A 27670-nucleotide genomic window follows, 5' to 3' on the forward strand; every position below is an offset into this window, starting at 1 on the left:
CCCTTCTCTGCATGCATACTTAGGGCAAATCCCCAAACGCACATAAGCACACAATTGCTGCAGCTGACCTTGTATAGAGGTTGCAGCTTCACTAAAGCCGCCCAAAGCTTCTTAATCCTGTTCCATCGGGCCAAGGAATCAACTGAACCCTTCCTCATCTATTCACTTCCATGCCATTGTCTAACCGGGAGCCGTTCAAGACTAAAACAAGGGTAACACAAAAACATAATTGAATGATTTTGATCAAAGACTGCAATGTACTGTAATACATGTAGGCCTGGCTCTAAAATGCATTTCCATGGAGCAAGGCTATTTGTGTTAGCAATGTAGCATCTTTTCAACTGCATTACGTTGTAATTCTGGCACGTTTTCCCAGTGACTCAGGATGCCATTTTTTTCAATGATACCCGAGACGTCTTCCTTTGCCAACATGTTCACTTTCCCTGGATGTTCACGTAACTGGATGTTCCGGATTACGTTAATAATTTGACGGTTACAACTTGTTTTATTAGGTAAACTTAAAACAGGGAGAGGGATTTGCTGCAGGTGTATGTTTTGGTGAGGGTGTGTACTAACTTCCACAGAGTAAAGAAACTCTCTATTGTGCTCGAGCAAGTTTTTCTCACAGCTGCAATGCATTATAAAAAGCCCCAAAAACAAGAGGGAACCATTGACCCTGCAGTACAATGGTAGTCTGGTATGTCTTCCTCTATTTAATCAGAGCTTTCCTCCTGAGATTGAGTAACTGGCGCTGTTCAAAGACCACTTCATTTTACTTGGACAATTCAGCCATGCACTTAATCACATCTGTATAGTTTCTCTGCCTGAAAAAGTGATTCAAACTTAGCCTCGGTATTCAAAAGTTTCAAGGACTTAAACTTAAAAATGTTAATATAATCACCATTATGTTCATTGCATGCTATTGTAAAACCATTGAAGCATTGCCAAATCTTAAAAGTTGAGCTAAGCTGCAGTTCATTTTCTGCAAGTGCCCCCATGCTTAATTTTCTAACATAATTCAGAGGATAAAAGACAAGACTGCACCTGTCTGTGTGTGAGCGACATTATAATGAGTAAGCCGTTTGAGAGGAAGACTTGGCTCAAGAGAAAAAATAAAGTAGGTTTACACCTTCAAAAGGATGAGAAGATTGTTTGCTGTTTGAATATCTCAAGTCATTAGTTCCCAACCAGTTTTTTTGTTAATCTTATTTCCACAGCACCAAATGAACCCAAGTTCACATTCACCAATGGTGATCCAAATTAGAGGCGAACCAGTGGAAACCGCTTCCGTGGATCAAAAAGCTTGGGACAGAATCATTTCTGTCCAAATGCTGTTTAAAAAATATCCTGATCGTAATCGAGTAGTCTGTTCATTTTGGCTTTTAACTACTCAGTGTGCACGTTAAAATGATAACAGGGGGAAAAAAAGGAATTAGTCTCCTTAAAGCTTTTGACAAACTGCCTAAAATGAGCCAATGAGATGCAGGAGCAACGTTTCGGTGTTCCTCAGGCAACCATGTGTCGTCTACGTCAATACAGAGTTAGAGTTGCAGACAGAGTATGTGTTAGAACTACGTTTGAAACCACAGGACTGTATTTTAAATCTAAGTCAGTAGAATTACGTAGATGGCAAAGTTGTTTGTTTTATTACTTTACATTTCTGCAATAAATATGCAAGTGTACATTTCATGATAATCTTCATGAGAAATGAAGACAAAGTAAGACAAGATAGGAGGTTTACACTGTATTTATCACCTGACTGGGACACAAGTATACATGTATAATAGGCCTAATTTTACAGTTTAGAATAACATATTCTTCTCTCATATGAAAAGGCCTGTGTATATATTAATCTTAGAAATAAAACCGTACAGGCGTACAGGTCTGACGGCAATATGCCTCTGGGGTCCACGCGAACGTCTGGGATTTGGGTGTGGCCAGCGAATATCCGTGCAAAGACTTCCTTCTGTGTCGACTCATTGTTTACATTCTGATTTGCAACTCGAGATGCGATACTGGGGTCGAAGTTTCGAGATGACGTGAACAACCGGATTCTTTTACAAGTACCCAGGTTACAAGCAAATTTCAAGCCGATAAAATCTAACACACACAAAAGCCAGTCGGTTCCCAGGATGCATTTCGGCCAATGCTTTCCGCCTCCTTTGCTTTTTACCTGCCTTCAACCAACGCCTGCTTGAACGTAACTAGTAAATACTACTCTGACTACAAAATATTGTCACGTTGCACAGATTCTGAATTTTTGTGTACGTGTACATGTTGTATTTTATTGTGTTGACTTTCTGGTAAAAAATAAAACACATAAAATGATCTCAGATTCTCTTGCAGGTACCACTGCTGGGTATCACTGAATGATATAGAAAGTTTTGAACATGACTGTATTTGTTATGAAAGCAGTTCTTTACCCCTTGTCACGCGACCATGAATGTCTGTTTACTCACATAAAAACATTCATGATATAACAGAAGATAAACACAGCATATTGTGTGCTTCAGCTGTGCAATCTCGCTGTGTGTCGCAAAGCTTTTTCATATTTGTCAGCTATTTTATGTGTTAAATTCTTTCCCAGACTCCCTTTCGACCAAAGCAAGGAAGAGATCATACATATTTATGTGGCTCACGTCTTTATCGTTCATCTGTCTTCTTTTATCTTTTGTAAATCTTGTTTTTCCACAATAGGTCGAAACTTCCTTGTACAGTAACTTTGCTATTCTCCTCACGGCTTGTTTTGACTGCTGCGCCGCTCCAACTGTGAACCGCAGGAAGCCGCAATAGCAGGAATAGAAATTATCTCTTGTAGCCCAAAGTCGGCTAACTTTGCCTTGAAGACGATAAGGCGGCTAATAATAAGAGCCTCATGCTTGGTTGTGGACACTCTTGACTGAGGAAGTAATTAAGTTCAAGCGGTTTATCAGTGGCTGGCCGGAGATGTGCTGTCTTTGTGTGATAAAGAGGAGCTGGTGAGGTATGCCCCTTCTCTCAAGTGTCCTCCCCACCCTATTTTTCAACCTCTCCTCCTCTGTCGCCATCTCCCACTGCGTCCACTTACCATAGGGGAAGCCCAAAGCAGATCGAGGCTAAGAGCCACACAACTCAGCCACCGTGTCAGTCATCCCTTCGGCCTGTCCCTCCCCACTCTCCTCAAATGTCCAATCAGGCTAATTTTAACCTGTGTTGGAGGGCCGTGTTAAATATGGCAGCATGTCCTCAAGCGTGCCGCGCCGCAGATCCCTTCGTACCGACTGTGTGCACGTACAGACTTTTTCTGTTTTGCCACGATGTTCCCGTGTGGGTTCGATTTTACGGCGAGCAGAATTAGCAAAGGAAGAGCTATTTGTGAGAGAGACATAAACAGTTTTTTAGAAAATGCCGTTCTTCTTTTTAAGATCGGGGAAAAAAATATGCTTTTAGCCTCCAGACACAGAACTTAAAATGTTAACTGTGTATGGAGGTAGAATACAGTCACTGAGGCCGTTTGTTATGTAAACAGCTCGGACTCGTGGCAGCTCATTTCAGCGATTTCCCACCCACTGAACACTATTCATACACTTTTAGTCCTTGACAAAGAGTGATGGTAAACTAGCTTCATTATAGAGTTTTTAATATCCGACATGTGGATTAAATTGCTGGTATAATGTTTGCATTTTCACAACCTTTCAGCGTTCAATTGTGTGAAAAATGTGAAACGAGAAATAATAAATCAGATAAGTAAGAAAATGTGGTTTATTATTACAAGACTCCGAGCTAAAGACCGAGTGGGAGGCTCAAACACAGCTTTATTGTCTTTCAGTGGCTTCATGTGCATCTCTCATCCTGCAACGTTACATAAAGCTGTTACGTCTCTTTTACTGTGATGTAGCCACTAGCCGGCAGCTACAGTATGCTCCCACTTAAAGCCCTGATGTGTTTCTAAGTATGTAAACGTTGACATATTTGTTGACATTGCTGCGCCTTAGTACGGAGAACGCATTAGCATGAGGAGCCGGAGGGCACCATTTCATGACTAAGACAGGTATGATGGACGGACAGCAAACAGACAGTTATATACATCAGAATATGCAAAATACTTAGTGGGTACTTAGATTCAATTTGGATCTGTGAACACTTGGAAATACAGTAAATGGAGATTTGTGTGACTGTATTAGCCACAGACATGGTGTTGGTTCAGATACATTAGATGATACAAAAAACCCTTCAAACAAGCAAGTATAAAACGTGCGTGTGTGTGTGTGTGTGTGTGTGTGTGTGTGTGTGTGTGTTCTCCCCCCACAGACAGCGAGATGGTGACCCTGGACTGCCTGCGTCCTCGTTCTTTCGCTGCCGCCCACCGGGCCTCCATTCAGCGGAGCGGCGATGACCCTCGCCTCTCCATCAGCCTGTGTGACCTGAGCCTGCAGCAACAGGAGACGCAACTGGAGGAAGATGACGAGGAAGAGGAGCGGCTACAGCGCTTAAGCTCCGCCTCCTGCCACGTGCCCCAAAACTCTCAGAACTCGCAGCAATGCTCGCTGCTGCCCAGCCATTTGGACACCGATCTGCACTTCCACTCGGTGCACGGCGTCCACGTCACCGTGCTGGATAAGCACACGGTGGCGCGGCTGGATCACCGCGGAGACGAGAGGACGCTGGTGTTCACCAGCCGGCCGATGCGCTGCTCAGAGACGGTGTTCGTGAAGGTGAAGGCAGGCGTCACGCGGCCCGGGTCGCTCTCCTACGGCGTGACGTCATGTGACCCGGCCACCCTGAGGCCCAGCGACCTCCCGTCCAACCCAGAGTCCCTGGTCGACCGCAAGGAATTCTGGGCCGTGTGTCGGGTGGCGGTGCCGCTCCACAGCGGAGACATCTTGGGCTTCGTGGTGAACGCAGAAGGGGAGGTCATGATGAGCCATAACGGCGTCAGCGCAGGGATGCAGCTGTGTGTCGATAACTCCAGACCACTCTGGATGTTCTACGGTCTGCACGGCACCTTCACACAACTCAGGATTTTAGGTAGTTACATTTTTTTTTGACTTTCATGCATTTAAGTGCCTTTCTTATTCCTATTCAGAGTAATGTGCGATGTCCCCCAAGTGTTTGGACTGTGGAAGAAAACCCACAACACAAAAAGGGAAATCGAAAAACTTCAGATTTTAGCCTTTTTGGTAAAAAAAAAAAAAAAAGAAAGAGAAAGTTTAATTTTTTCATTAGTTTTAGCAATAGCTTGACTTTTAAATCAAGTCACGGTTGAAGGAATTCAAGCATGTTCCATAGGTCTTATCACAATTTCCATTTCAAAGTTATTACTGTCTGAGATCCTTCAATGACCTTTGGAGGCTAAATTCCCGCTCGGGCAAGTCGTGAAATAGTTTCCCCCTCCTTAGCTGTCTGGGCTGGTCCCTTGCGTTTTTATCAAATCATATCTCCTAGGGATTTACATTCTACCCCCCACAGTTTGAATATGAACGTTAACTTTGTATCCTCAATTGAAGTTGAGTTTCTTTGAGGGCTGTTTGATTCCAGCAGATTTTACACAATGATTTACCTGAAGTCAATCATCCCTAGACTGCATGCACCGTTTAGGACAGTTTCACTCACAATGAGCACAATGGTGGTTTTATTTTCCTCTTGAAAAGAATTTCTGGGTTTATTTCATTTTGAAATGAAATGAAACCATACAGGTTATGAACCCCGCGTCAACTCAAGGCGTGTTTTTGATGACATGAGAAACTCTTGTTGTGAGTCAAAGGTTTATTTGCCGCCACAGGGAAGATTTTATAGGATTTTATTGGTTATTTCTGCACGTTCTGTATGTTTTGGGAACGTTCACCTAGTTTTGAAAATGCTAAACGTCTCAGATATCGCAAGTTTATTTTCCAGGACATTTAACACACATCTTCAGTGAAAAGTTAAATTAGCTCCTCCACATTTTGTCCAAATCCAGTTTGAGTTTGAAATATTTAGTATGTCTCACTCGTTTAAGAGTTCTGCACTTAAAGGATTTTAAATTCTCCATTTTTCATAAGATGGAGCTCCAGCATGTAATGGATTTAGTATAATTACTGTGAAATTCTGCAGAGTGCTTTTGATTTGTGTGTAGTCGCCACAGATGAAGATAATTCCTCTTAATTCTTTGAAAGCAAGGTTCCACCATCCCAGTATTGTTGTCTAGCTAAGTTAATTCTGTTCTCGCAGTTTAGCCAGGTTTTTTTCTTTGCAGTCAATGTATTACAACAGGCAACATTTTCTGAGAAAACGTTAAAAACACCTTGGTTTGTTAGAATTAGTTTAAATTGTCTCTCGTGATTCTTTTCTGGATTCCAGTTTGTCCTCTCTTTCATGTAGTCAGTCAGACCGGGGCTGAGGATGTTATTTCTGTCTTGCGTGGGCTCCCAGCAGCCAGCATTATGCATCAGTATGGGGTCCGTGATAGCTCCTTATGATGCCCTCCATATGCATTATTAAAATGTAATTGCAAAGAGGACTGAGATGCTGGGGTTTTCCACCCACAGTTCTTTCCCTGAACACCGGTCCGCCAATCATATCTCCCTTTTTTTGTCCCTGTGCATCCCCCCCCCCACCCCCTGCTGGTGCACGCCGCCCGTTCTTCGAGTCATTACCCACTCCAGCTGTGGGGAGTGCATTAGTGACGTCTCTGCTCACCCACTCGCCGAAGCCGCATGCCACGAGTTACCATGGTAACATCTAGCCAGCGAGGCGAGTGACAGTTTGTCATGGCTGGGTGTTGTCGAGCCTGCGAAGTGGAACAGATGGGAGTCTGTTGCTCTCACGTGGTCACTTTGTCCGTGTTATCTCTGTAATTTCCTGTGAGATATTTGGAATCAATAATGACCTTTCAGTGGCTGTACAATCTTATTGCTGCTCTAATCAATATTTCATTTTATATGAACAATTGATCAAATTTGAAATGGGTCCCGTTGAGTGACGGACCTTCAGAGAATTATCACACGATTCTGAATCTCCCTTCAACTCCCTCCCATCAACTTCTTTTTGTCCACTTCCATCGCTCTATTTCATTGCTCAGAAAGCCGATTTTGGGAAAAGAAAAAGCTCCAAAACATAACAACACAAAGCATTTATTCTAGCTGCTTCAGAGACATTTCCTAGAGCATTAGCTCGGTGGACACAAACTCAACTGCTTGATCAGATGCCAGCCACGATCACAACTAAAAACCCATCCAATACAACTAAAACTATCCCAAATCCAGATATAAAGCATCGTATAGCTGCATCATGATGGTGACATCATGGTAACTAGGTCCTCCGCTATCCCCAACGAAGATTGAATAGAACTCATGTCAATCCAAAATTTCAAACAATAAACGAGTAGATCATATGAGTCAGTAGAAAAAACAAAGTCAACCTGCTGTGTTTTGACCATAAATGACAGCTTGTTTGTTAATATTGTTTTCACAATATGTTCAAAACCCTGTCAAAGGTTTTAGCCCAACAACATTTTTCGCCACCCAACTTCCTCAAAAATTGCTACATTGGGCGTAAACCATCCCGATCTGGCAACACTGCCTGCAGTTGCTGAATGTGTTAATGAGCAACTGTTTGTTAACAAGTTTGCCATGTCGGCTTCGAAAGTTATGATAGTGTTGTGTTTACGAGCGTGTTTCTGCTGCCCCCATGTGACCACAAAAAAACTGTTATTGCAGGTTTAAAAGCTGACTATCAGATTGCTTATTTGATAAGCAAGTGTTGAAAGCCACCACTTGCTCAACCACAAATAAATCTCCTGTACTGCCTGCATAACTAAAGAGGTCCACATACTCATTCTGGTCACACAGCCAGCAGTAAATTCATAACACAAGAGAAGATGAAAGATACGCTTGATGAAAGGGTGCATGAGTAGACATAAAGGTTATCTATTGTGCCTTATTAGAGTTGACCAAGACATTTGTTAACAGCTGAGCTGCCACATGGATCACGATATGTAGGTAATGTGTGTGTGTGTGTGTGTGTGTGTGTGTGTGTGTGTGTGTGTGTGTGTGTGTGTGTGTATAAATGCTACAGAATGCATACACGTCGCTTTATCCACTCTACAATATAATAATATAAATAAATAGATGACTCTCACAAAAGCCCATCTCAGCAAAGTGGTACAAACACGTTGATCTCAGCACTAAACTAAATAGCACACTAATTATGGAGAGGTTTTAGTATGGATTACCAGAGGTCCTGTATTCATGCACATTTTGCTAAGTCTGTTGGTTTTTTAAGCAGCATGTTGTTTGTTGCATGACTAAAAAGCTACTATGGTTTGTTTACGTAGGCTAAAACTGAGACTGCAGTGGTTGTAGTGGTCCAAGAAAAAAGCATGAGTTCAGAGCACATAGCTAGGGTTATGCAACAGAGTGCATGCAACAACAGACCACATAAATGTGTCCTTTTCTTATTTTAAATAGAACAGTATTTCTTTATTTCAGCAATTTCTCACCATCTGCGGTTCTTTTTATAGTCCTTTCTCCACTCAACACTGTCATTGTAGGAACGTTTGGACAAGCAAATTGAGGTGTGTGATAGGATGTAAACTACCAATATTAGATCATTTGACACGTGGGAGGACATTGGTGCCAAGTGAGCGGGAGGCCCGACAGGGTAGCAATATTTCTGCGATGGTCAGTTGAAGGACAATGTCTAAACAACAATGGTGTGCGCCTGCCAGGCATACTGGATCAGAATTTGTCTGCCAATTTGAGAACTGATGCCAGAGCCGGTGGGTATGGGGGAGCGGATGGGGACGGATCACACGGGACAGACAACAGATCGTCTGTGAAAGCATTTTGTACCCTACCCAGAGGGATCATGGGCTCATGGGGGTAGGGGAGGGGTGTGTGTGTGTGTGTGTGGGAGGGGAGGTTGGGGGGGGGGGTGCTTGGCGTCTGTGACGACACCACACCAACTCATGGGCTCTTGACTCACTAACACACACCCACACACAGACGCTGTGGCCTCACAAGTCATCTGCTTGGTAATTGAAGAGATGTATTGTATGTGTGAGTGTGAGATAGAGCGACAGACGGTATCAGAGCTGCAACACGAAACTCACTCACCTCCATTTGCTAATTATCAGCTCTGAATAACTCCTCAGAGTGTGAAAGATGGAAATATTTGTTTCCTAGTTATGAAAGCATTGCATTTGCCTCCTTTAAACTCTTACTTTCATGCTAAATGTTGCTAAATCTTTGTTGTGACCCAGATGTCTCTTGCCTCTGTACCTTCAGGCTCGTCGCCACACCCGAACATACGAGGCGTGTCGGTCCCCAGCTCCCCGTCCTGTACACCCAACAACCCCACAATGCTTGGCAGCGGCGACTCTGAACCCAACCTCAATACGCCATTGAACATCAACCTCAATTCAAGCCTCAACTCCAGCTACTACACAGTCTTTTCCTCCTCCACAGGTTTGTCCAAGTGTTCCAGTTTAGTCCTCTCTCTAGTTGTCTACGTCATTATTCCCCCCATGGGCATTTCAGTCCAGATGTTTATGTTTTTTTTTTCTTTGTTTATGAAATTGATTAAAATGCAGACATGCAGGAGAACAATAAAACAGATGTGACAGTAAAAAAAACAAAAAACAGCAGTGATCCCACACATCCCTCCTGTTCTAAGCTGAAGATAGCGCCACAGGAAAACTCTTCATTAGCTTCATTAGCCGAGAAAACAGTAGGAATGGTATTAACAACTTAAATAAAAAAGGTGCACTGGATATATGTGTCACATGTAAGCGTTACAGTTATCTGCCTGAGCTACTTGGAAGCCTTACTCCATTTTTTTTTTAAAGATCTCTCTTTCCCACATACTCACATACACATCTCTAATGTTTTCCCCTCTCATCATCCAAGGTACAACACCAAACTCTCCATTCTCCAGCCACCCGGAGTCCCCGACCTTCCCATCCTACTCAGGCTCGTGGAGCGACGAATGCACCATTTGCTACGAAAATGTGGTGGACACAGTCCTCTACGCCTGTGGACACATGTGTCTCTGCTACACCTGCGGCCTCAAACTTAAAAAGATGGCCAACGCATGCTGCCCCATCTGCAGAAGGACAATCAAAGACATCATCAAGACCTACCGGAGCACGTAGGCTTGTGTGAAGACAGTGTGTCACGTCGTCAGGTTCAGCTCAAGGTTTTCAAAGCCATGTCAGACTTTGTAAAGACGGATGCAGCACAAGTGAAATCCCCGCTTGTTTGCGTGTGCATTCTTGCTCAGGTACTCTCCAACAGGACTTAAAACGCAATTATTAAAACATTATTTTGTTATTGGCTAATGCACAACCTTGGAAAACTCACAGTTCCTGCCCATGGCATCTCACAGTAGGGACCCAGCAATGGGGTTCATCACAACATGTGATCAACAGAAACAAAATATGTGCAGGTACTGCGGGCATGATAAGACCGTGACCTGCTATTGTCTAGTGACTCAGTGATTTGAGCATCTGTTGAAGGGAAAGTAATCTGAAAAGGCATCTGCCCTACATCCCGCACAGCAACCCTTCATTCTGCTGGTGATAGCATCGCTGCTAGCTAGTTTTTATAAGAAATAACATTTTAAGAACTGCAGAAGAAACAAGGAGAATAAATATGTGGTTTCGCCAGCTGCTCCTCCACAGCCTGTGCTGTGCGTTGGGTCAAAAACTGTTATTGTAGAGTAAGAATCAATTCTGTGAGATAAGATATATTTGACATTTCCTGAATGCTTCCAGAGGCCGGTGAGGAATAGGTAAAAAAAATAATAATACTTGCAATACGTCTAAAATAAGCCATCTTTTAAAATACTCCACCCGCAATGAAACACAATGCAATGTCTAAACTTAAAGGGTAAAGAATAAATAAATCCTTTTTTTTTTTTGTGCTGGATATCTCTCTACCCGCGGAAATTCAGGCAGGGTTGGATTGTGCAAAAGGTAAAAAAAAGTGTGAGTGTTGTCATATAGAAGGTCACGATCGAGGTGAATGAGGATGTAAATCAGTGAAGAGGGAGTGAGGGAGGATGTTGTATGTTTGGGACGAAGACAGGGGAGGAAGGGGCACTTTTTGGTGGTGTGTCTGCACATTGTTTCAGTGCAGAGAAAATGTTTGCTCACCCCATACATCAGAGGTTTGTATGAAAGCCTGTGAAATGTGGGACTTGCATGAGTTGCATGTCCCGCTTCTTGGCGGCCTCAGTGAGTCGGGTGGATGCTGTGATTGGACAAAAGTCATTCAAATAAACATCGGTGGGCAGAAGTATTTTTAAAATGCTGAACGAGCACATCGGGATGACGAATCAACCCCTTCATCGTCGCAAGAAACCCATGAAATCCCACTTTAAGTCACAGATGGCTGTGCTTACTTCAGGTTGCACACTTCTCCTTCATGTACATACAAATGAAACATGAATATTTGCTTTCAGTGGATTTCAGCACACTGTGTCTTCAAGTGGAAAAAGAAAATCACTTGAGTGCAGTCAGTGGCAAGGATGTAGCTTGTTATTGTGGGACATTGTGAGATGTTCATTTGCATATCAGTTTCTGAGTGCTGCTCCTCATCGGTAAAAGCAAACTCCAAGGACATTTTCACTCGACTAATCTCATGCATTATGTGCTGCTTTGAATTGTTAGGAAATACAAGCTATTTTCAGGTGTTATTTTGGCCTGGCTGAAACATTACTCAGTAATTTGTTAATAAGTAAGTGCTGATTTGTTTTTGTTTTTCAAGGTGTTGAAGCTTGTCATTTTGACGCTGTGGTGGAACATTAGCAGTTATGTTGTACAATATTTGAGTCACGGTTAAGTTTTCGTGTGTGCCTTTAAAAAGAGGAGTCCGGACACCCTTTTTGGTCCGTTAGGCTCCTCGCTGTGAAATCCAGGAGGTTCACATTTATCTTATAGTCATTCTTTGATGGTCGTAATATCTCTGATGTGAGCAGGTTTAACCACACAACCTACAAATACAAACATTTTAGTGTGCTTAATATCAGTGTGTGAATTTATTCACTGCTAAAGATGAAATGTTTGAATATCGCCTTGTCCCTCTGTCACTGCATTGCATAATACTGGAATTTGTTGTGCTTGAGAGATGCTCAGCCATTTACATTTCTACCTGTTTTTGTTTTTCTTCCTGACCAAATATGACCTAACAGAAATGAAACATTTCTGATAGAACGATGTTATAAATGAGTATAATATTAACTGTACATGATCATTTGTATTTATTTTGTCAATACTACTATAAATGATTATCACAGTTTGTTTATTAAGTAGGGCTATAGTTTCCAAAAAGTAAGAATAGTGTTTACTTTATTGTTGCATAGGTAAAGATTATAGATTATTATAGACCATCTGAAATTCTCTGTGGATCTGATTTTAATTTATCGCAATAGTTTGACATTTTGGGGAATACGCTTATTCACTTTCTCGAAGTTAGATGAGGATATAATTACTGTACTCAACTGTACAAAATATTTCCAAATGATGCTACTTTATACTCCACAGGAGAACTATTGTTACTTTAACTTTTTGCTGATTGTACCAGTAAGAATTGTTGAAATATTCTATGTAATGACATAATTTTCATGAGAGTTTTCGGTACTTTTCGGATTTTTCAGTATTAGCATAGGCTACAACCTTTACTGAAAACGCTGTTAGTCCTGTCAGGACGTCTGCCGTTGGCTCTGTTAGCACTGAAAGCACCATTTGCTGCGAGCCGCCTGCTCATTGAAAAAGCTCCCGAACTTATGTATCACTCATTTAAAGAAAAACTGAAAACTGGGAAACAGCTCGCCAGATTCTGTCCAACAGGAAAAGATCTGCCAACCAGCACCTCCAAAGATCACGACGCGTAACCTTTAGAGTTTTTAAACAGTTCTAAACATGGGATTTAGTGCACGTTAGATGTGCTTGAAGGCAGATTTTGCCATCTTTGAAACGGGGGTTTAAATCATCTCGGTATGTTATTAAATTGATTCTTTGGACAATGACGATACAATTTTGATTTGATACGATTCCGGGACTTGCGATCGATAAGAGACCATATCATTCAGCCATTTAACACAATCAGTGACATTTATATTAACTCACAAAAATCAACTAAAATATGATGTGATAATGTTATCACTGGGCTCTGAAGGAAGCAGGTGCACTCAAACAGAAATTTTTGACAGATGTACCATGAGAATTTCAAAATAAAGGGCATCTTGACAACATTGATGTTTTTCCTTTGCATTGATGATATTGGATCACTGAATCCATATATTGATGGAGATGTATCTTTGCACCACTACTCTGGACAGAGCCAGGCTAGAAAGAATCAGTCTTTAGGTTCAGCTAACTGGATTCGAGCTGTGGCGACTTGCCGTACAAGTATAAGAGTCTTATGAATAATGTTATCGAATTCTTCAACAGAAAACGAAAAAGTGTATTTTCCAAGATGTCAAACGCTTCCTTAAATGCTATATAGGCAACTGAATGATGCTATTAAAGGGAATACAATGTGTAAAGGTGGCATTGGTTACCAATTAGTTGGTAAACAATATTCATCGTTAGGCTAGTTTGTCCTACTTGTGCATATTTATAATTATATCTTGAATTTGTGTTGTAGTGAAGCAGACATACGTAGTTCTTCAAATGTGACCAAATCTTTGCTGTCCAAACAAAACAAAACCAGCAAGTGCAAGTGGACAATGTGCATTTTGGAAAGAAAATCTGCTCATAACTTTGGTTTCCTTGGCTTGGAATTTATATTAGTTGTTAAAAAACATTCTTATGGTGGTTTCATTTTGTTCAGTTTATAAATAAAGTTTAAGTCTGAACTGCTGGCTTTATTTCCTTTTTATATTTTGAGCTCATACAACTGTTTGTACAAGAAAAAGCCCGTCGTCTACTTCGGTTCATGTGTTTGACTCAAGTTGCAATAAAAAGTTAAATCTGACCATTTCCATTTCACAGCTATTCCTTATTATGTTTTATGCACAACAGGAAAGAAGTCAATCTGGCACAAAAGATCGTGAATGAGAGAGCATAAGTGCCATTATATTTTCCCAAAGCGTGCAACAAACAAATGGTGGAGGTGATGTCTCATGCAAGAAAATCCAAAGTAAACCAAAGTTAGAGAAGAAAAGGGTGGCTATCTTTAACAAAACCACTCGCCACAGTCGTGTACCTGACTAACACCCCGCCATATACTATATGAATAACAAAGGCAAGCGCTTTTAGTAAACAGCGATAACTCACAGAGAAACTGTTTAGAGTCGTGGTATGTAGACCTGGCCAGAGTGAACATCATCTGTTATTTACGACCCTGCAGGCTTGGCTCTAATGCAGCACTGTTTTATGCTGCACTCCAATATGCACAAATACAACCCATGATGTCTGGACATGAAACAGGCAGCAGTGGCTGCCGTTCATGGCCAAGTGTTCTCAAAGGTGCGAGGGTAATAGGCAGCCAGGATCTGTGACAGTGACATGAATACAGTATATCTTATTCGTGACTGTGTACACACAGACTTTCCACTCAGACCTCTCAGTGAACCTGGCTGTCGGCCTTCTGAAGGCTTAAGGGCTTGGCAGACTTGTTTGAGCCGCGTTGTGGTATCTCTTCTCGACAGCTGTTTGGTCAAACACACATGCCGTCTATTAAGGTATCAAATTTGTATTCCAAAAAAGCGCGAGGGTATCGATTTTGAATTCTAACGAGACATCAGACAGTCAGAGTTTGAGTTAGTTCCTCTGTTGTAGTTAAGGCTTTAAGCTTTTGCTGTTCAGCGTGATGTAAAATCTTTTTCCTCTGTGAGATTTGCAGTGTCGAGGGACAGACTGTGGAGGAGTGCAATTATATTTAAAAATACAACTTTGTTCATGGTGCAAAAGGGATCTCAACCCTACATCATCTAATTAGTGTTGATGAAGACAGAGTTGAAGGTTACTGTGCTGCTTGGCTCAATCTGTAATAGGAAGCTGAGTGCTGCTGCCCTCCAGAGGCCAGAAGCAGAGAAATCCACAAAGACAAAACCATCGGGAAGTGGTTGAGGTTTTTTTTTAAAGCAGTCAACATATTTATTTTGTATCTTTAAGGTGTTGTAAAATCAAAATGTACAAAAACCTTCAGACTTTTTGAACCCTGAGAGACTTATCTTTATTTGCATTGCATGAGCAAACAATGCAATCTAACTGATTTGGTGACTATTGCTCGCTCGCTTCACATTCAGTTAGGACACGGTAGCTGTAAGTGTAATAAGACACAGTCTCATTCTCAAGAGAAACATGAGGAAACTTGGTGGCCACTTGGCCCTGACTTTGTATTCATATATTCAAACTTTTTTTCCTCAATAATAATATCGATTTGCCAAAATTCTTTTGACTCAAAGTCTCCTTACTGTAGTGTTTTCCCCTGAGCTCTAAATCACTTCTTAAGCCTTCCTCTATTTGCTCAGCTGTCAGACTACTATTTCTGAGAATGAACTTCAACACTTAATACATTACATTCTGAGTTTTTAACCACATGTGACACATCACCTCCACATTTTAAGTTTTAAACCTCTTGAGGGGTCTCTTACTTGCAACATTTTGAATTTCCTTTTTGTTCTTTTGAATGCCTGTGATTTATTATTTGCAATAAACACGCTACACATGAGTACAAGTAAATAAATAAGGACTCACAGCCAGCAGACAAACATGGTATAAAGATGATCAACGGGGATCCATAGCTTAGTTCCAAGCTAGTGAGTGTCGTATGAGATCCCAATAGAGGAAACAGCCAGCAGGATGGACATAATTCACATTAAATTCCTTTAGGCTGTAAATCTTATTATATTTCAGGCACCACATCTAATACATCAAAAATGTGCAGTGTGTGACAGTGGGAAACGGCATCGGTGTTTGGATCTGGTGTTTCTCTGATTATAACTCAAGGGGACAATATTATGGGCTACAACGCCACGCTGTTAACTTAAACTTTTGCTTTGTCAGTTGATTCAGGAAGCCCAGTGAACACAGAATGAAATACATCTAAACCAAAGTCATATGTGCAGGTTCTCCTGAAGCAGAAGCTGCAAGAATACAATCAAAACAAATTGCACCACTATGCGGCTCACTGTTATGGGAAAGAAATGGAAGACACGTCAGGCAACCAAGTGTGACCTAATGTATGTGCATAACAGCATCCGGCTGGTCAAACACTTCATCTTTGTTGCATATGCAGATTGAGTTTATTCAGAATACAAGCACATTCAATATATATTTTCCTTATCCCAATGAAAGCTTTTAATGTGACACAACTGAGAAACTGGATTATGGCCTGTGATGTGTTTTTATGATATATGATTTATTATACTCGCCGTTAACTTGCAATTAATACAGCAGATGATTACTCATATGACCACACAAAACACCACATGTAGGGCAATAAAGTCAAATTAAATTGCTTTTTTTAATTGTTTTTGGTCTGCTACAGCAGAGACCTTCAGATTTGTTCTGTAAATCACTTGTCCTCTGTTCTCTGAGAAGAAAATAATAGAAGCCAATAGGGGAACATGTATATTTTTGGTTTCATGACGGCTACAATAAAGCCACAAACTTGGAACAAAAACTAACATTAGCTTTCCTGATATAGTGTACTTCTTGTATAACAAATGAGGACAATCAATTTGTTCTGCACTTGTTCTAATCTAAGGGAAATGAGCTGCTAACATCGGTTCATAGGCCAAATAGTGAATTAGCTGCTCTGCTGCAGCACTTTCAATAGTCAACTTACCTAGGTCTGTTGGGTCTGGACTGTTATATGTTGGATCGGTCCTCGCTCTTTAATATTGTTCACAACCCACAGTCAGCTCCATGACATGTAGGCCTCAGAGGTTTCGGTCTAACGCCTGCTCACTGACAGACTGCCAGCTGCTGTCAATCAAACCCAGACACGCCCCTCCAGAAGAGGGCTTTTCTGATATTTCCACAAAGACCTTTTTAAATGATCAGCAATACATGTACATAGTACACACTGACTTCATTTGTAAATCCAAAAAACTGAGAACTAAATGTGACTTTGGCTGAAAAAGATACTTTTTGCCCCTTTTTTCCCCCTGAGATACAATCTGTTATAATATATGACTCAAAACTAACAGAAATAATTAGAATACTATACTATATATTATTTTAAGGGTGTTTTCATTTTTGATAATGGTCAAGAGGTAAGAGAAAGTAAGGGAGAATATTTCACATTTGATCCCCAGCTTGGACTTGAACTAGAGAGATTGTGATTACATAGTCAATTATACCACCGGGGAAAGTTAATTGAATTTAATTAACTGTGTAGATCTATTATAATGTGTATGGATGTGCATATGCTTTAATGTGATATCTACACATCAGGGATAAAATATCCAGCAGTTGCCACTAGTGGTACAAAAGCAACCCTAACATTATTAACTCAACAACATGAAAAGATAATTTAACAATGTCCCTCTTTATCAATATTGTTAAGGGTTGAGGGTGGTGGTAATGGAGGGGTACTTGAGCTCATGTGACAGCGCTGTGGAAGTACATGTCGGAAAAGGTTGTGAAACACTGTAATAGAGGACCAAACCAGATGTGTGGGCATACAATAACTATGATGGATGAATATATATATATATATATATATATATATATATATATATATATATATATTTATACATAAATATATAAAAGTCATAAAGATTGTTTAAAAGTGCATTTATTAAATTCATTCTTTTGGCACTTTAGTTATCATCACTGGTCACACAGTTAACCTAAAACAAAAGTGAGCATCTGCTGCAGCTGAAGAGTAATGTCAAATTTACTGCCCAGCAGAAATTCAAACTGTTTTCATTATTAATAGAGCAGTTCTTAGAAATGTTTAAGCGGTTGTGAAATTGATTTTTATCAGTAAATATCATACAATAACAATAAAATAAGTAATAATATGATTTTTAAGTAATGAATAAATAATTTTTTCACTGACGTTAAGTTTTAATTTCGGACAATTAGCCCCTGAAATGAAACCCAAAAATATTTTGAAGGGAAGATTGCAAGCGACTGTTTTTACATTTAAGTGTAGGAAAAAACTGTGATGATCAGAGATGCTCACAAATTGTTTCGTTCAGTATTACACAATTAAATGGATAAAATGTATCACGTAACGGTGACGTACAGGATAAAGAGATATTTTAAAAAAAACATGCAAACAGACAGCACCATGGTGAGACTAACACAAAGCAGCTTTGGCAACAATTGAGATTTTCTTTATGAAAAGGAAGAGAAAAAAGTTTAACTTCAACAGCTCAAGGCATTGTCGGTATAATGAATCATTTCAAACATGCAGCAAGCTTTAAATGCTTAAAAGGTTTTAAAAAAAAATTAAAAAAACGTCATTATAAACTTACAGAGAAAAGTTCAAGGACACACAATTAGATCTTAGTTCAAGTTAAAGGTAACATCTGAAGAATATCATTAAAGCATTCTTCCTCTCTCTGGTGTTCTCTTTGGCTGCGTCACTAAGTCTCATTATATTGCTTGTAATGCGACGTCTCAGGCACTTTTTCATGTACACTCACTTTACCAGATGTCTCACTTCATTTCAAAGTCACAATTTGATCTGCCTGCTTGCTTTGGCAAAGGTACCGGATAAGATTTCAATCCTTACTTAATGTCTTTGGGTTAGCCTTTTTTACAAAATAAATCTGTTGACGTAGTCTTTTCACGCATGTTCAGAGTTCTACCAGCTCCACACGTGAGTGCTATTGCTTTTTCTCAAGGTAATTTGAGGGAACCCATCCTTTCCTTGGTCTGCCACTATCCAGAATCTTGCAGTACCACCATCCATTGGGGTTTCTGTCTAGGACCTCCAGACTCGTCCCCTCAGGAAATCCCATGGTCTCCTCGTCACCATGATAATCTGCTATAGAGACATACACCTCTCTGAGGTTATTATGGATGATGTGGGGCTTAGGTTTGACAGTGGATACAGGGAGGGCATTCCTCTGAGAGCTGAGGCCGAGGGACTCCGAACTACCGGTACCAGATCTGTTCCTGTTGGGTAGTCCTAAGTTGTTTGGGGGCAGGCTGCGTGGCACAGTGCCGAAGGAGGCGTTGCGGCGCACTGTGGGGCTGGCACGAGGGTGGTCCGTTGAGTTGAGGGACTCGTTTCTCCTTAAAGAGCCAACCGGGCTGGGGCCGTCCCTGATCGGGGCTGAGATAAAGACAGACTGAGGTCTCACAACCTGCTGCTGTTTGGTGCTATTCTGCTTTCGTGAACCAAACAAGCCGAGGGGTTTGGAGAGGCCACCTGGAGGCTTGGATGGGATGGGTGGGGTGACCTTCTTTAGGTTTTGGTTGATGTTGTTCAATGCCTGCACCCTTTGTTCATTCTTCTCCAGGCTGTTGGACTTGCTGAGGCTACCAGGTTTAGTCGGGGTGCCATCAGATTCAGACCCTGCCAAGTCATCTTGTTGCCTGACGGGCTCCAGGAAATAAGTCGGAGCCCAACCCTCTGTGTCTCCCCAGCGGATAAACCACCAGCCACTCTCCTGCTTCTCCAGCACTTCCACCTCCACACCAGCGGGGAAGCTCAGCTCAGACTCTTGGACCTTCTCATAGGGATCTGTGGTTCGATACAGGCTGCTGCCTTCCAGGTCAGAGTCTCCCCGGCTGCCTTTAGAATAGATGGAAGAGAGATCCGACGTGCTCTGAGAAGAGAAGGAGTCTTCTGAGGAGATGACTGAAGCCGTCTCTGAGTCCTCACCTTTAGTTTTAGTGCCATTCTTCAGCTGTCCTGTTGGCCGCAACTGTCTTCTCAAAGTGCTGATGTCCATCTTCTCTGCACTGGATGCCTTGGCTAGTTGTGGTTTAGGCCTCACCACTGGCTTTGGTTTAGTGCAAGATTTGATGGAACAGGATGCCTTGCTTTCCTCTTGGTCTTTCTTACTTCTGGACATATCTGGAGTGGACTCAGTGGAGGCAGATTTAGGACTGGATGCCTCCTCACCTTTGGTTGAAAACTGGCCCCCATTCAAGTCCATCTTGAGCTTGTTACCTGCAGGTCTCCACCCACCTGATATCAGGTTTGCGGTCTTGCCAGTTTCTGACAAGACACTTGTCTTGGAGGAATTTGAGTCCCTGCTGCACTGTCGCTCTGGCGTCTCCCTGAAGGGCCGGAAGCCGTCATTCTCATAGATACACTCTCCCTCTGCATCAGCCTCTCCTTCGGCCTCGTGGCCATCTTCAAATGACTCACACATTTTGAAGGAGGCACTGTTGAGCGATGAAGCCGGAGAAGGCTTGGAGAACTGGTGTGATCCCTTCTCAAAGGAAGCATCCTCATTTTTAACATCCACCAAGGAACCTTCTCCCCTCAGAAACTCAAACTCAGACTCCATGTCCAGATCACCAATGGCAGGAACATCATATTCTGGCTCTTCATACACAGGCCTTCCAGCAGACACAGGGGACTCTGGAGCTTCAGACCCGGGGCTGCTGGGAGGTGCAATCTCCACTGAATCTTGTTTTTTGACTGGGGGAGCTGGAGGTGGAATTTTTGGGCGGCACAGAGTGCTGGTTCTACGATTCAGGTTGGGCTTTTTACGTTTGTCAATGTAGGAGCAGGGAGCCCAGCCCTCCTTCTCTCCTATGTGGACATACCACCAGCCACCAGAGTTCTTCTCAATGACCTACAGTTTGAAAAAAATATTTTAGTCTTTGTATGATTGCATTTTTAAACTTGGAGAAGGCAGAGCCGTTATTGAGCAAAGATCAATATATTGACATAGCAAGACATGTGGTTGGTACCCACATTTAAACATGTTCTTGTTGCTGAATTTGAAAAAAAAAATGCTTACCTCTGCTTTCTGTCCTCCATTAAAAGTGATACCATCAGATATACAGGACTGGAAATCTGCAATGGTATAATACTCAGCTTCCACTGTTGGGGGCTCTGGTGGGGAGGGCAACTGAAATCCCTTTGCACAAAAGAAATTGGCACTGTAAGACATACTGTCAGTGGTGGAAGGTAACTCAAGGGTACTCAAGTTGAGTCCAGTTTTAAAATACATGTTCATTATTTGAGTATTTCCACTTCATGTGCTTATTGATTGTAAGCATGTTGTATTTTTTTTATCCACTCCATTTATCATCTACATTTTCAGACTAAGATTTTATATTAAAGATGTAGATTCTAGATTCAGAGACATGTTCAGATTCAGACTAGTCTCTAGCCTTCTTGACTTGTGGCCCCTTACAAACAAAAACAACCGTGTCGGCTCTTAAAATAATTTTTTTTTTTTTACAATCAACACTTGAAATGATGCAGGCACTTGAAAATGACACAGTAAGTCGGCTTTAGATGTCTGTAATTATGAACTGTTAGCCTTTTCCCCAAAGACAGATCCGATCAGATTCATTTTTTCCAAATAACATTTCATAGATTAAATACGTTTTTGTTTGTTTTTTTCTAACCTATTAATCATCTTCCGACCCCACAGATTGAACTAGTGAAAGGGGGCTAGACCGCTAGGTTGGAAACTACAGGATTAAAATACCAAATGTTGTACAAAATGTAGACATTATAGACATTGATGCTATAATAGCAAACTAGCTCTATCTTGACCAAATACATCAGTAAAATCCTTTGTAGACATTGATGCTATAATAACAATGTAATCATGTCATGACTGAATTTCACAGGACTACTTTTACTGTCAGCACTTTTCTTTCTCAAAACACTTCTCATTAAATAGGATTCTGAATGTAGAATATTGAGTTGTAATTCAATACTTTTTACATTCATGTATTGGTACTTGGTACGCATACGGTATATCAAAATCTTGCACATGACCATTATTCGGAGAAATAGATGGCTTTATAGTGGGTTTTTTTACGGCTTTATAAACTGTTTGAGTTGGATGACTGCTTCTTTTTTTTTATAACATTTCTTTATTTGTTTTTATAATCAACAATTGGAATGATGCAGGCACGCAGGCAGTCTCATACCTCTTGACTTAAGATTTCATTAAACATGTCTTACCAGGGTTGCATCTCTTCGAGGAGGAGGTTTTTGCCTGAGAACCGGTGAACCTGTGAAACAATCACATAGAAAAAAAATGAAAATGATTGTTTGATTGCATTTAAAAATAGACATTAATAAAGAATGACATTGAAAAAAAGTTTCAAATTGAGTAATTAGAAACATACTGTGACATTCACAGTGACGTGACTAACCAATTTCCACCCGCTGAGGGGCGATGCGAGCTACTGCTGGTGAGGATGGCTCCACTTTACTTTTTCCATCCTGTGGACTATTCACGGGGCTGGAGTCCGCACATGGGATTGGCAGGCTGATCTCCTTCTTGGCCACTTGGGGGCTCTCTGGGACTCCTTCAATCTGTAAATCTTTCTCACTTAAGGCTTTCTTGTTCAGCAGGTTACTGATCTCCATGATGTTTCCGATGATCTCCACAGGTCCCGTCACCGTCTTTTTGCGAGGTGAGAGATCATCCTTCATCTTCTTCAGGTACGAGGCCGGAGCCCAGCCCTCTTTATCTTGATACCTGGAAAGTAATTTAGAGGAGAGAATTATCTTTAAAAAACAACAACAACCTATGATCGACATAAAAATGCTTAAAGCAAGTGAGCAGAGGCTTACCTAATAAACCACCAGCCTTCCAAGTTCTTCTGAATCACCTCCACAGTTACTCCTTTCTCAAAAGCAATCTCATCTTTGCCCTGACTGGCGTAGGGCTGCACTGTTACGTACTTCTCTTCTGCCAAAGCAAGAACGGAAAATTACAACTAAACTAAGATGTTAAGAGCTAAAAAAAACAAAATATTCATTGTAAAAGAAAAGTGTATATTCTATAAATCTTTTATATAGACTTTATATAATATTATGCTCAAACTGCAGTCATGCAATATAAGGGAACGATAGACTATCTTGTGATTCATTGGCACCAATGTGCAATGTGATACTGAAAGAGGGGTGTATCTTTTTCTATATTCCACACTGAAACTGTTCTGCTTTTTGGCAATTGGTTCAGCTGCCAGATGTGCAAGTACATGTGCTGTGTGTTTTAATGTTCTTTGGCACACACGATTTGTTGAGATTGTTTTTTATGAAACAGACAACTTTATAATGCAGCAAATATCTACATAACATAACATAACTGATTATTGTATTTATAAAACATATTTTCCATCAAAATACCAACTGAGGTCAAATCAATCGTAACCCCTAAAACATATACGTCCACCTTATCCTGCCCCCATTGCCTATAATTTCAAAAAACATCCAAAAAATGAACTAGTAGTCGTGCATATTTCTCAAAACATCATCAAATGTACTGCGTCATAGTCACAACCATCTTAACATAACTAGCTGGTATGTATGAAGGTAATGGCCCCATGATACTACATATCGTTGGCCTTGTGACAGCAAGCATCTCAAAACTGAGCACATAATAGAGAGCAGACGTTTCATGCTAATTTACGCATTCCCATGAGGCCAAGGGGCAAAGAAAAGACATAGTTTCCTGTCATTACAGCAACTCCTTTGTATATACAGACAGCACTGGGAGAAGAGGTGTGTTTAAAAAGGAGAAGGGCATGAAAAAATACGCCCTATAAACTATCCTCCCAGTTGGTAAACAGGAAGCAACCTTTTGGTGACAAAATATTCCATTTTCCTTTTCCTACACCCATTTCCTAAGTTGTGTAGGAGCTGAATGGGTGTTGGATTGTAAATCCCTGTACTTGCAAAAACTAGAGTGGGCACAACGGGTAAAGATATTTCTGTACGCTTTATTTTCCTTTTGCCTGGTTCTTCCGGCCTCTTTGTGTCGGGGCTGGTGAACCATTTTCCTCTCACCAACCTCCTTCAAACAACATCCAGCAGAGCAATTAAGGGAAACTCTGAATCAGATGTTATGTTAACCACAACATGCATCGCCTGCATCAGTATTATAAATTATTCTTGTGGAGTCAGCAAAATATCTCTTTTAAAAAAAACAACTAAAAAAAACAAAGCAGGATTTCAGTCTTAGGGTGGAAACAACTCTCTCAGCTCCAGAGAGCAGCATCCACTGCCAAGTTACATTTGAGCTGAACTCAATAGCTTATCCTCACTCCACTGTCAACAATCCAAATGTATCTCCACTGGGGAAAAAAGCACCTTGACCATGATAAGAAGAACATGTGCAAGTTTGTAATTGACAAAGTCTTGCTAAAGAAGTGAGAGATTAACAAGGGCCTTTGTTTATTTTTCAATTTTGGTTGCTATCTGCACTGCAGCACAATAAATATGTTTTTACTACACTTTTTTAGAACATGCATTCATTAAAAATATATATCTTTCACTTATTTGCTCATAAAAAAGCGATATATGGCTCTGAAATGCAACATAAGGCATTCCAAAGTCTATTACGCAACTACTTTCAGATGAGTGGGTAGTATTTTTCTGCGATTCTGGTTTTGGCACATAGTGTTTAATTATAACAAAAGTGCTTGCATGGAGTCATTTTGTACCAACATTTGAGCTTAACATCAATAATTGGTGCATATAAAGTTGATGATTTCACCTTTGCTTTCCAAGCTCATTTCATATTAGCTACAGTTAGTGGTTAGTTTAGTGGTGGATTGTGGCTCATGATAAATGCATTTGTTGGAAGACGACACAACGTGAAAGACTGAACAAATATGTGCATGAAGAGAGGGAGGAGATGGCCCGTGGGATAAGAGACAATAAGTAAGACAATAACAAAGGAAGAGAGGGAGGTGTTGCAGCATCTGTCTCAAATCACCTCGGCTCTGCTGCCGGCTGATGACACCCCCCAACGTCCATCTCCGGTCCAGCCTCTTCAGATGAGCTTTATGCCGCTTAGTAACTGACAGACACACATGGTGACCAGACGACAACAGACAAACAAGGAAAACATGAAGAGCAAGCACAAATGTTACACAAACACACAAATGACATGGATCCCACCAGGAGACCCATTATTAGCTACATGGAGGACATAAAAATAACGCCACAAAACAAAACATGGTAGACATGGAGTGGATGGATGGAGGTTACAGAGGAAGTGTTAAACCCAAGACATCTTCTCTGTGGATTGTAATTAGGATGTTGTTAGAATGTTTCTCCCGGTGTGTGTTAGAGCATCTGGGACACACATTGTGGCTCCAAGAATGTCAACCAATTAATGGAGCAGCTGCTTGGAGCCGGATGCTTCAGAAGGTTTTAATTTCCCTTTAAAGTGAAAATGGGAATGATTTCTGTCATATGCCAAAATGATAGAAGATGCAACTCCTGTAAATGATCTTATATAGGAAATTGAAAATACTTTTCGTCACTTAAAGGGGTTAAATTCAAAATTAAGAGCATTAGTATGGCAGCAAACAACTATATGGAAGAAGCTGATGTCACGCTCCCTCTGTGTTGTAATCACAGCTTCTTTGTGATTTGTTTATGGAACCAGACCGGCCGCGCATTCATGTTAGTGCTCTATATTAGCAATTTAGCACCTTTACATTATTTTATTGATGGTAGGAGATGTTAATTTGATTATGACAAATTAACACCTGAAACATTATGTTAATTGAACCTCAAAGGTTTTGGGGAAATATTCTCTTTCTAAAGGACATAAGATTTACACCACTTCCACGAATCAATAAGTATTTTGTTGTTGTTGTAATTCATACAAAAAAGGCATTTAAAAATTACAATTTAAGATTTCATGGTGGATATGTACCAGACCATATTGCATCGGAGCAGTTACAAGGCAACCAGCAGAGACTCCAAGAACTCAGTCAGTTCAGTCAAACTATTTACATATCACATGTTAGATAGTGAGCTTTAAAGGGGATGCTAGGTGAATTGTTTAGCCTTTGAACAGAGCTACACTAAGCTAGCTGTTTTCCGAGCATTCATTCTTCATGCTAGGCTAAGGTACCCCGCCGCTGGCATTAGTTCCATATTTATCATATTATGGTATCAATCTCCTCATTTAACTCTCTGCCAGGAAGAAAAAAAAATATTGTTTCCCAGAATGTCAACCTATTCCTTTAGGCAATACACTTATTTTTGTGTACAATTTGACCAAAACAAGGAGGAGGACATGGATTCACTTCCATCGGTGCATAAACTCTCATCTCATGCTGTCTGAACTTTCAACATGTTTTTTTTTTAGCTTTGCAAAAGACCCGTCATGAATTCCAATAGCATTTTCTTTTGCTTTTAAAAGCTTTTTTTCTGTGAAACTGCAGTGGCACAGACTGCTGAAGACCACAGGAGTGACAAAGAGATGCTTTATGAGTTTCATGCCATTCCCATGACTGACTAGACACATAAACACTAATTACACTGACACATTGTCCTTCCCGAAACCCCTGGCAGCAAACTCCAGTTACCGTATCTCTGACAGGCAGATAGAAGTGTTGGTTGTTGACGTTTGCATTGCATTTGTGTCTGTATGTGGTCATATATTTGTGCTATACGTATGTTGAAATCTTTTGTTGATGAATCTGTATTTGAAATGGAGAGAAAAATACATTTAAAAGTATTGTGAAACAGTGACAATTTAATATTATGTATTCTCCCCCACACTCCATCCTTGAGTCATAATAAATACAGTATATACAACACTAAGGGGATCCAGGGTCCTATTGTTCCAGAGTACTGCAATTGTAGAGAGAAATATATTTTGGCCAGAGTGCTGGAAAATCTTGGTGTTTGTTTGAAAGTGCAATTTGCAACTAAATTATTTCCGTGCCTCCAATTTGTGGGGTTCTCTCTAATGTAAGGCTGCATAAGTCTTTACAAGCAAGCTGCAGTTGCTGCACTACCTCTCAGGACTATCAACGTCTGAGTATGTGACATTTATTGAGCTCTATTGCTCTGAGATTAAAATGTTCTTTCTACTAATATTGAAAAGGCTTGAAGAAGGAAACAATAGCTTGATAACCATATCTGACAGGGCAATCTAGACGATTGCACAATTGGACATTGTCCTCACTTATGTGCATTAAAGTCTAGCAAACCAAACTCTACATAGATGCGTTTCTTGTCAATTTCTTTGGATTCCTCTCGGATTCCAGTAAGCTCCCGAAACATAACATCAACATTTACTGTACTGTAAGTTATCTGCCATCCACAAGGATAAGCAGACACTGCATGAAATAGCATAGCTTATCTATTGAGCTTGTTTAACTTAAAATAACCATAATTTAAAAAGCATGAGCTGTGAAAAATGCTTATGTTTTTTTCCTTCCTGCGGATAGAAACACAAGCTTCTTTCATGAGCTCGCTCCACGGAGGTCATATCGCATATTATTGCACTGAATCCATTCTGTACAGTACATCTCTTCAGTGGTTGCGGGTCAAGTCTCTCCTGGAACTCCTCCTTGCTGTTTACCAAGACCTGAATCTACACTCTGTTCAGTTGTGCTTATGATGGCAGGCAGACAGAGGGAGGTGTTCCCACCAGTCCTGCGTCAGCCGTTAGCGTAGGCCGGCTGTGGTGAAGTAGGGGTGAATTTGCTCCATTTTGTCACAGATAATAGGAGGATTGAGGGCAGAGGTGGAGTGTGTGTGTGGAGGGGAGGGGTGTATATAACAGTGTGTGAGGTTGTGTTTGTATGTGTGGTCAGGAAGTGGCAGGAGCCATTGCA

At 40.9% G+C, this 27670-nt stretch overlaps 2 protein-coding genes across 3 annotated transcripts in view; one reads left to right on the forward strand and one right to left on the reverse strand.

Annotated features, from left to right (window-relative positions):
• The window catches only part of LOC137780074 (E3 ubiquitin-protein ligase NEURL1-like), a 29496-nt gene extending 15606 nt beyond the window's left edge, over nt 1–13890 (forward strand). Inside the window, exons 4-6 of the mRNA XM_068568408.1 lie at nt 4291–5007; nt 9246–9425; nt 9867–13890. Of these exons, the coding sequence (XP_068424509.1) occupies nt 4291–5007; nt 9246–9425; nt 9867–10111 (1142 nt within the window). The 3' untranslated portion in view covers nt 10112–13890. The remainder of the gene's footprint in view (nt 1–4290; nt 5008–9245; nt 9426–9866) is intronic.
• Nucleotides 13891–17713: 3823 nt separating this feature from the next.
• Nucleotides 17714–27670, reverse strand: part of LOC137780147 (SH3 and PX domain-containing protein 2A-like) — a 58779-nt gene continuing 48822 nt past the window's right edge. The window contains exons 9-14 of one of the 2 annotated variants that reach the window (XM_068568520.1): nt 24802–24885; nt 22653–22770; nt 22229–22557; nt 22035–22084; nt 20851–20970; nt 17714–20682 (exon numbers count right to left, since the gene is read on the reverse strand). In XM_068568520.1, coding sequence (XP_068424621.1) covers nt 18754–20682; nt 20851–20970; nt 22035–22084; nt 22229–22557; nt 22653–22770; nt 24802–24885 — 2630 coding nt within the window. In that variant the 3' untranslated portion in view covers nt 17714–18753. The remainder of the gene's footprint in view (nt 20683–20850; nt 20971–22034; nt 22085–22228; nt 22558–22652; nt 22771–24801; nt 24886–27670) is intronic. The other variant, XM_068568521.1, reaches the window with a different exon arrangement.

The sequence above is a fragment of the Clinocottus analis genome, unplaced genomic scaffold, assembly GCF_023055335.1.
Source record: "Clinocottus analis isolate CAN_PGR_092001 unplaced genomic scaffold, fCliAna1.0.p SCAF_8, whole genome shotgun sequence".
In the NCBI taxonomy this organism is placed as follows: domain Eukaryota; kingdom Metazoa; phylum Chordata; class Actinopteri; order Perciformes; family Cottidae; genus Clinocottus; species Clinocottus analis.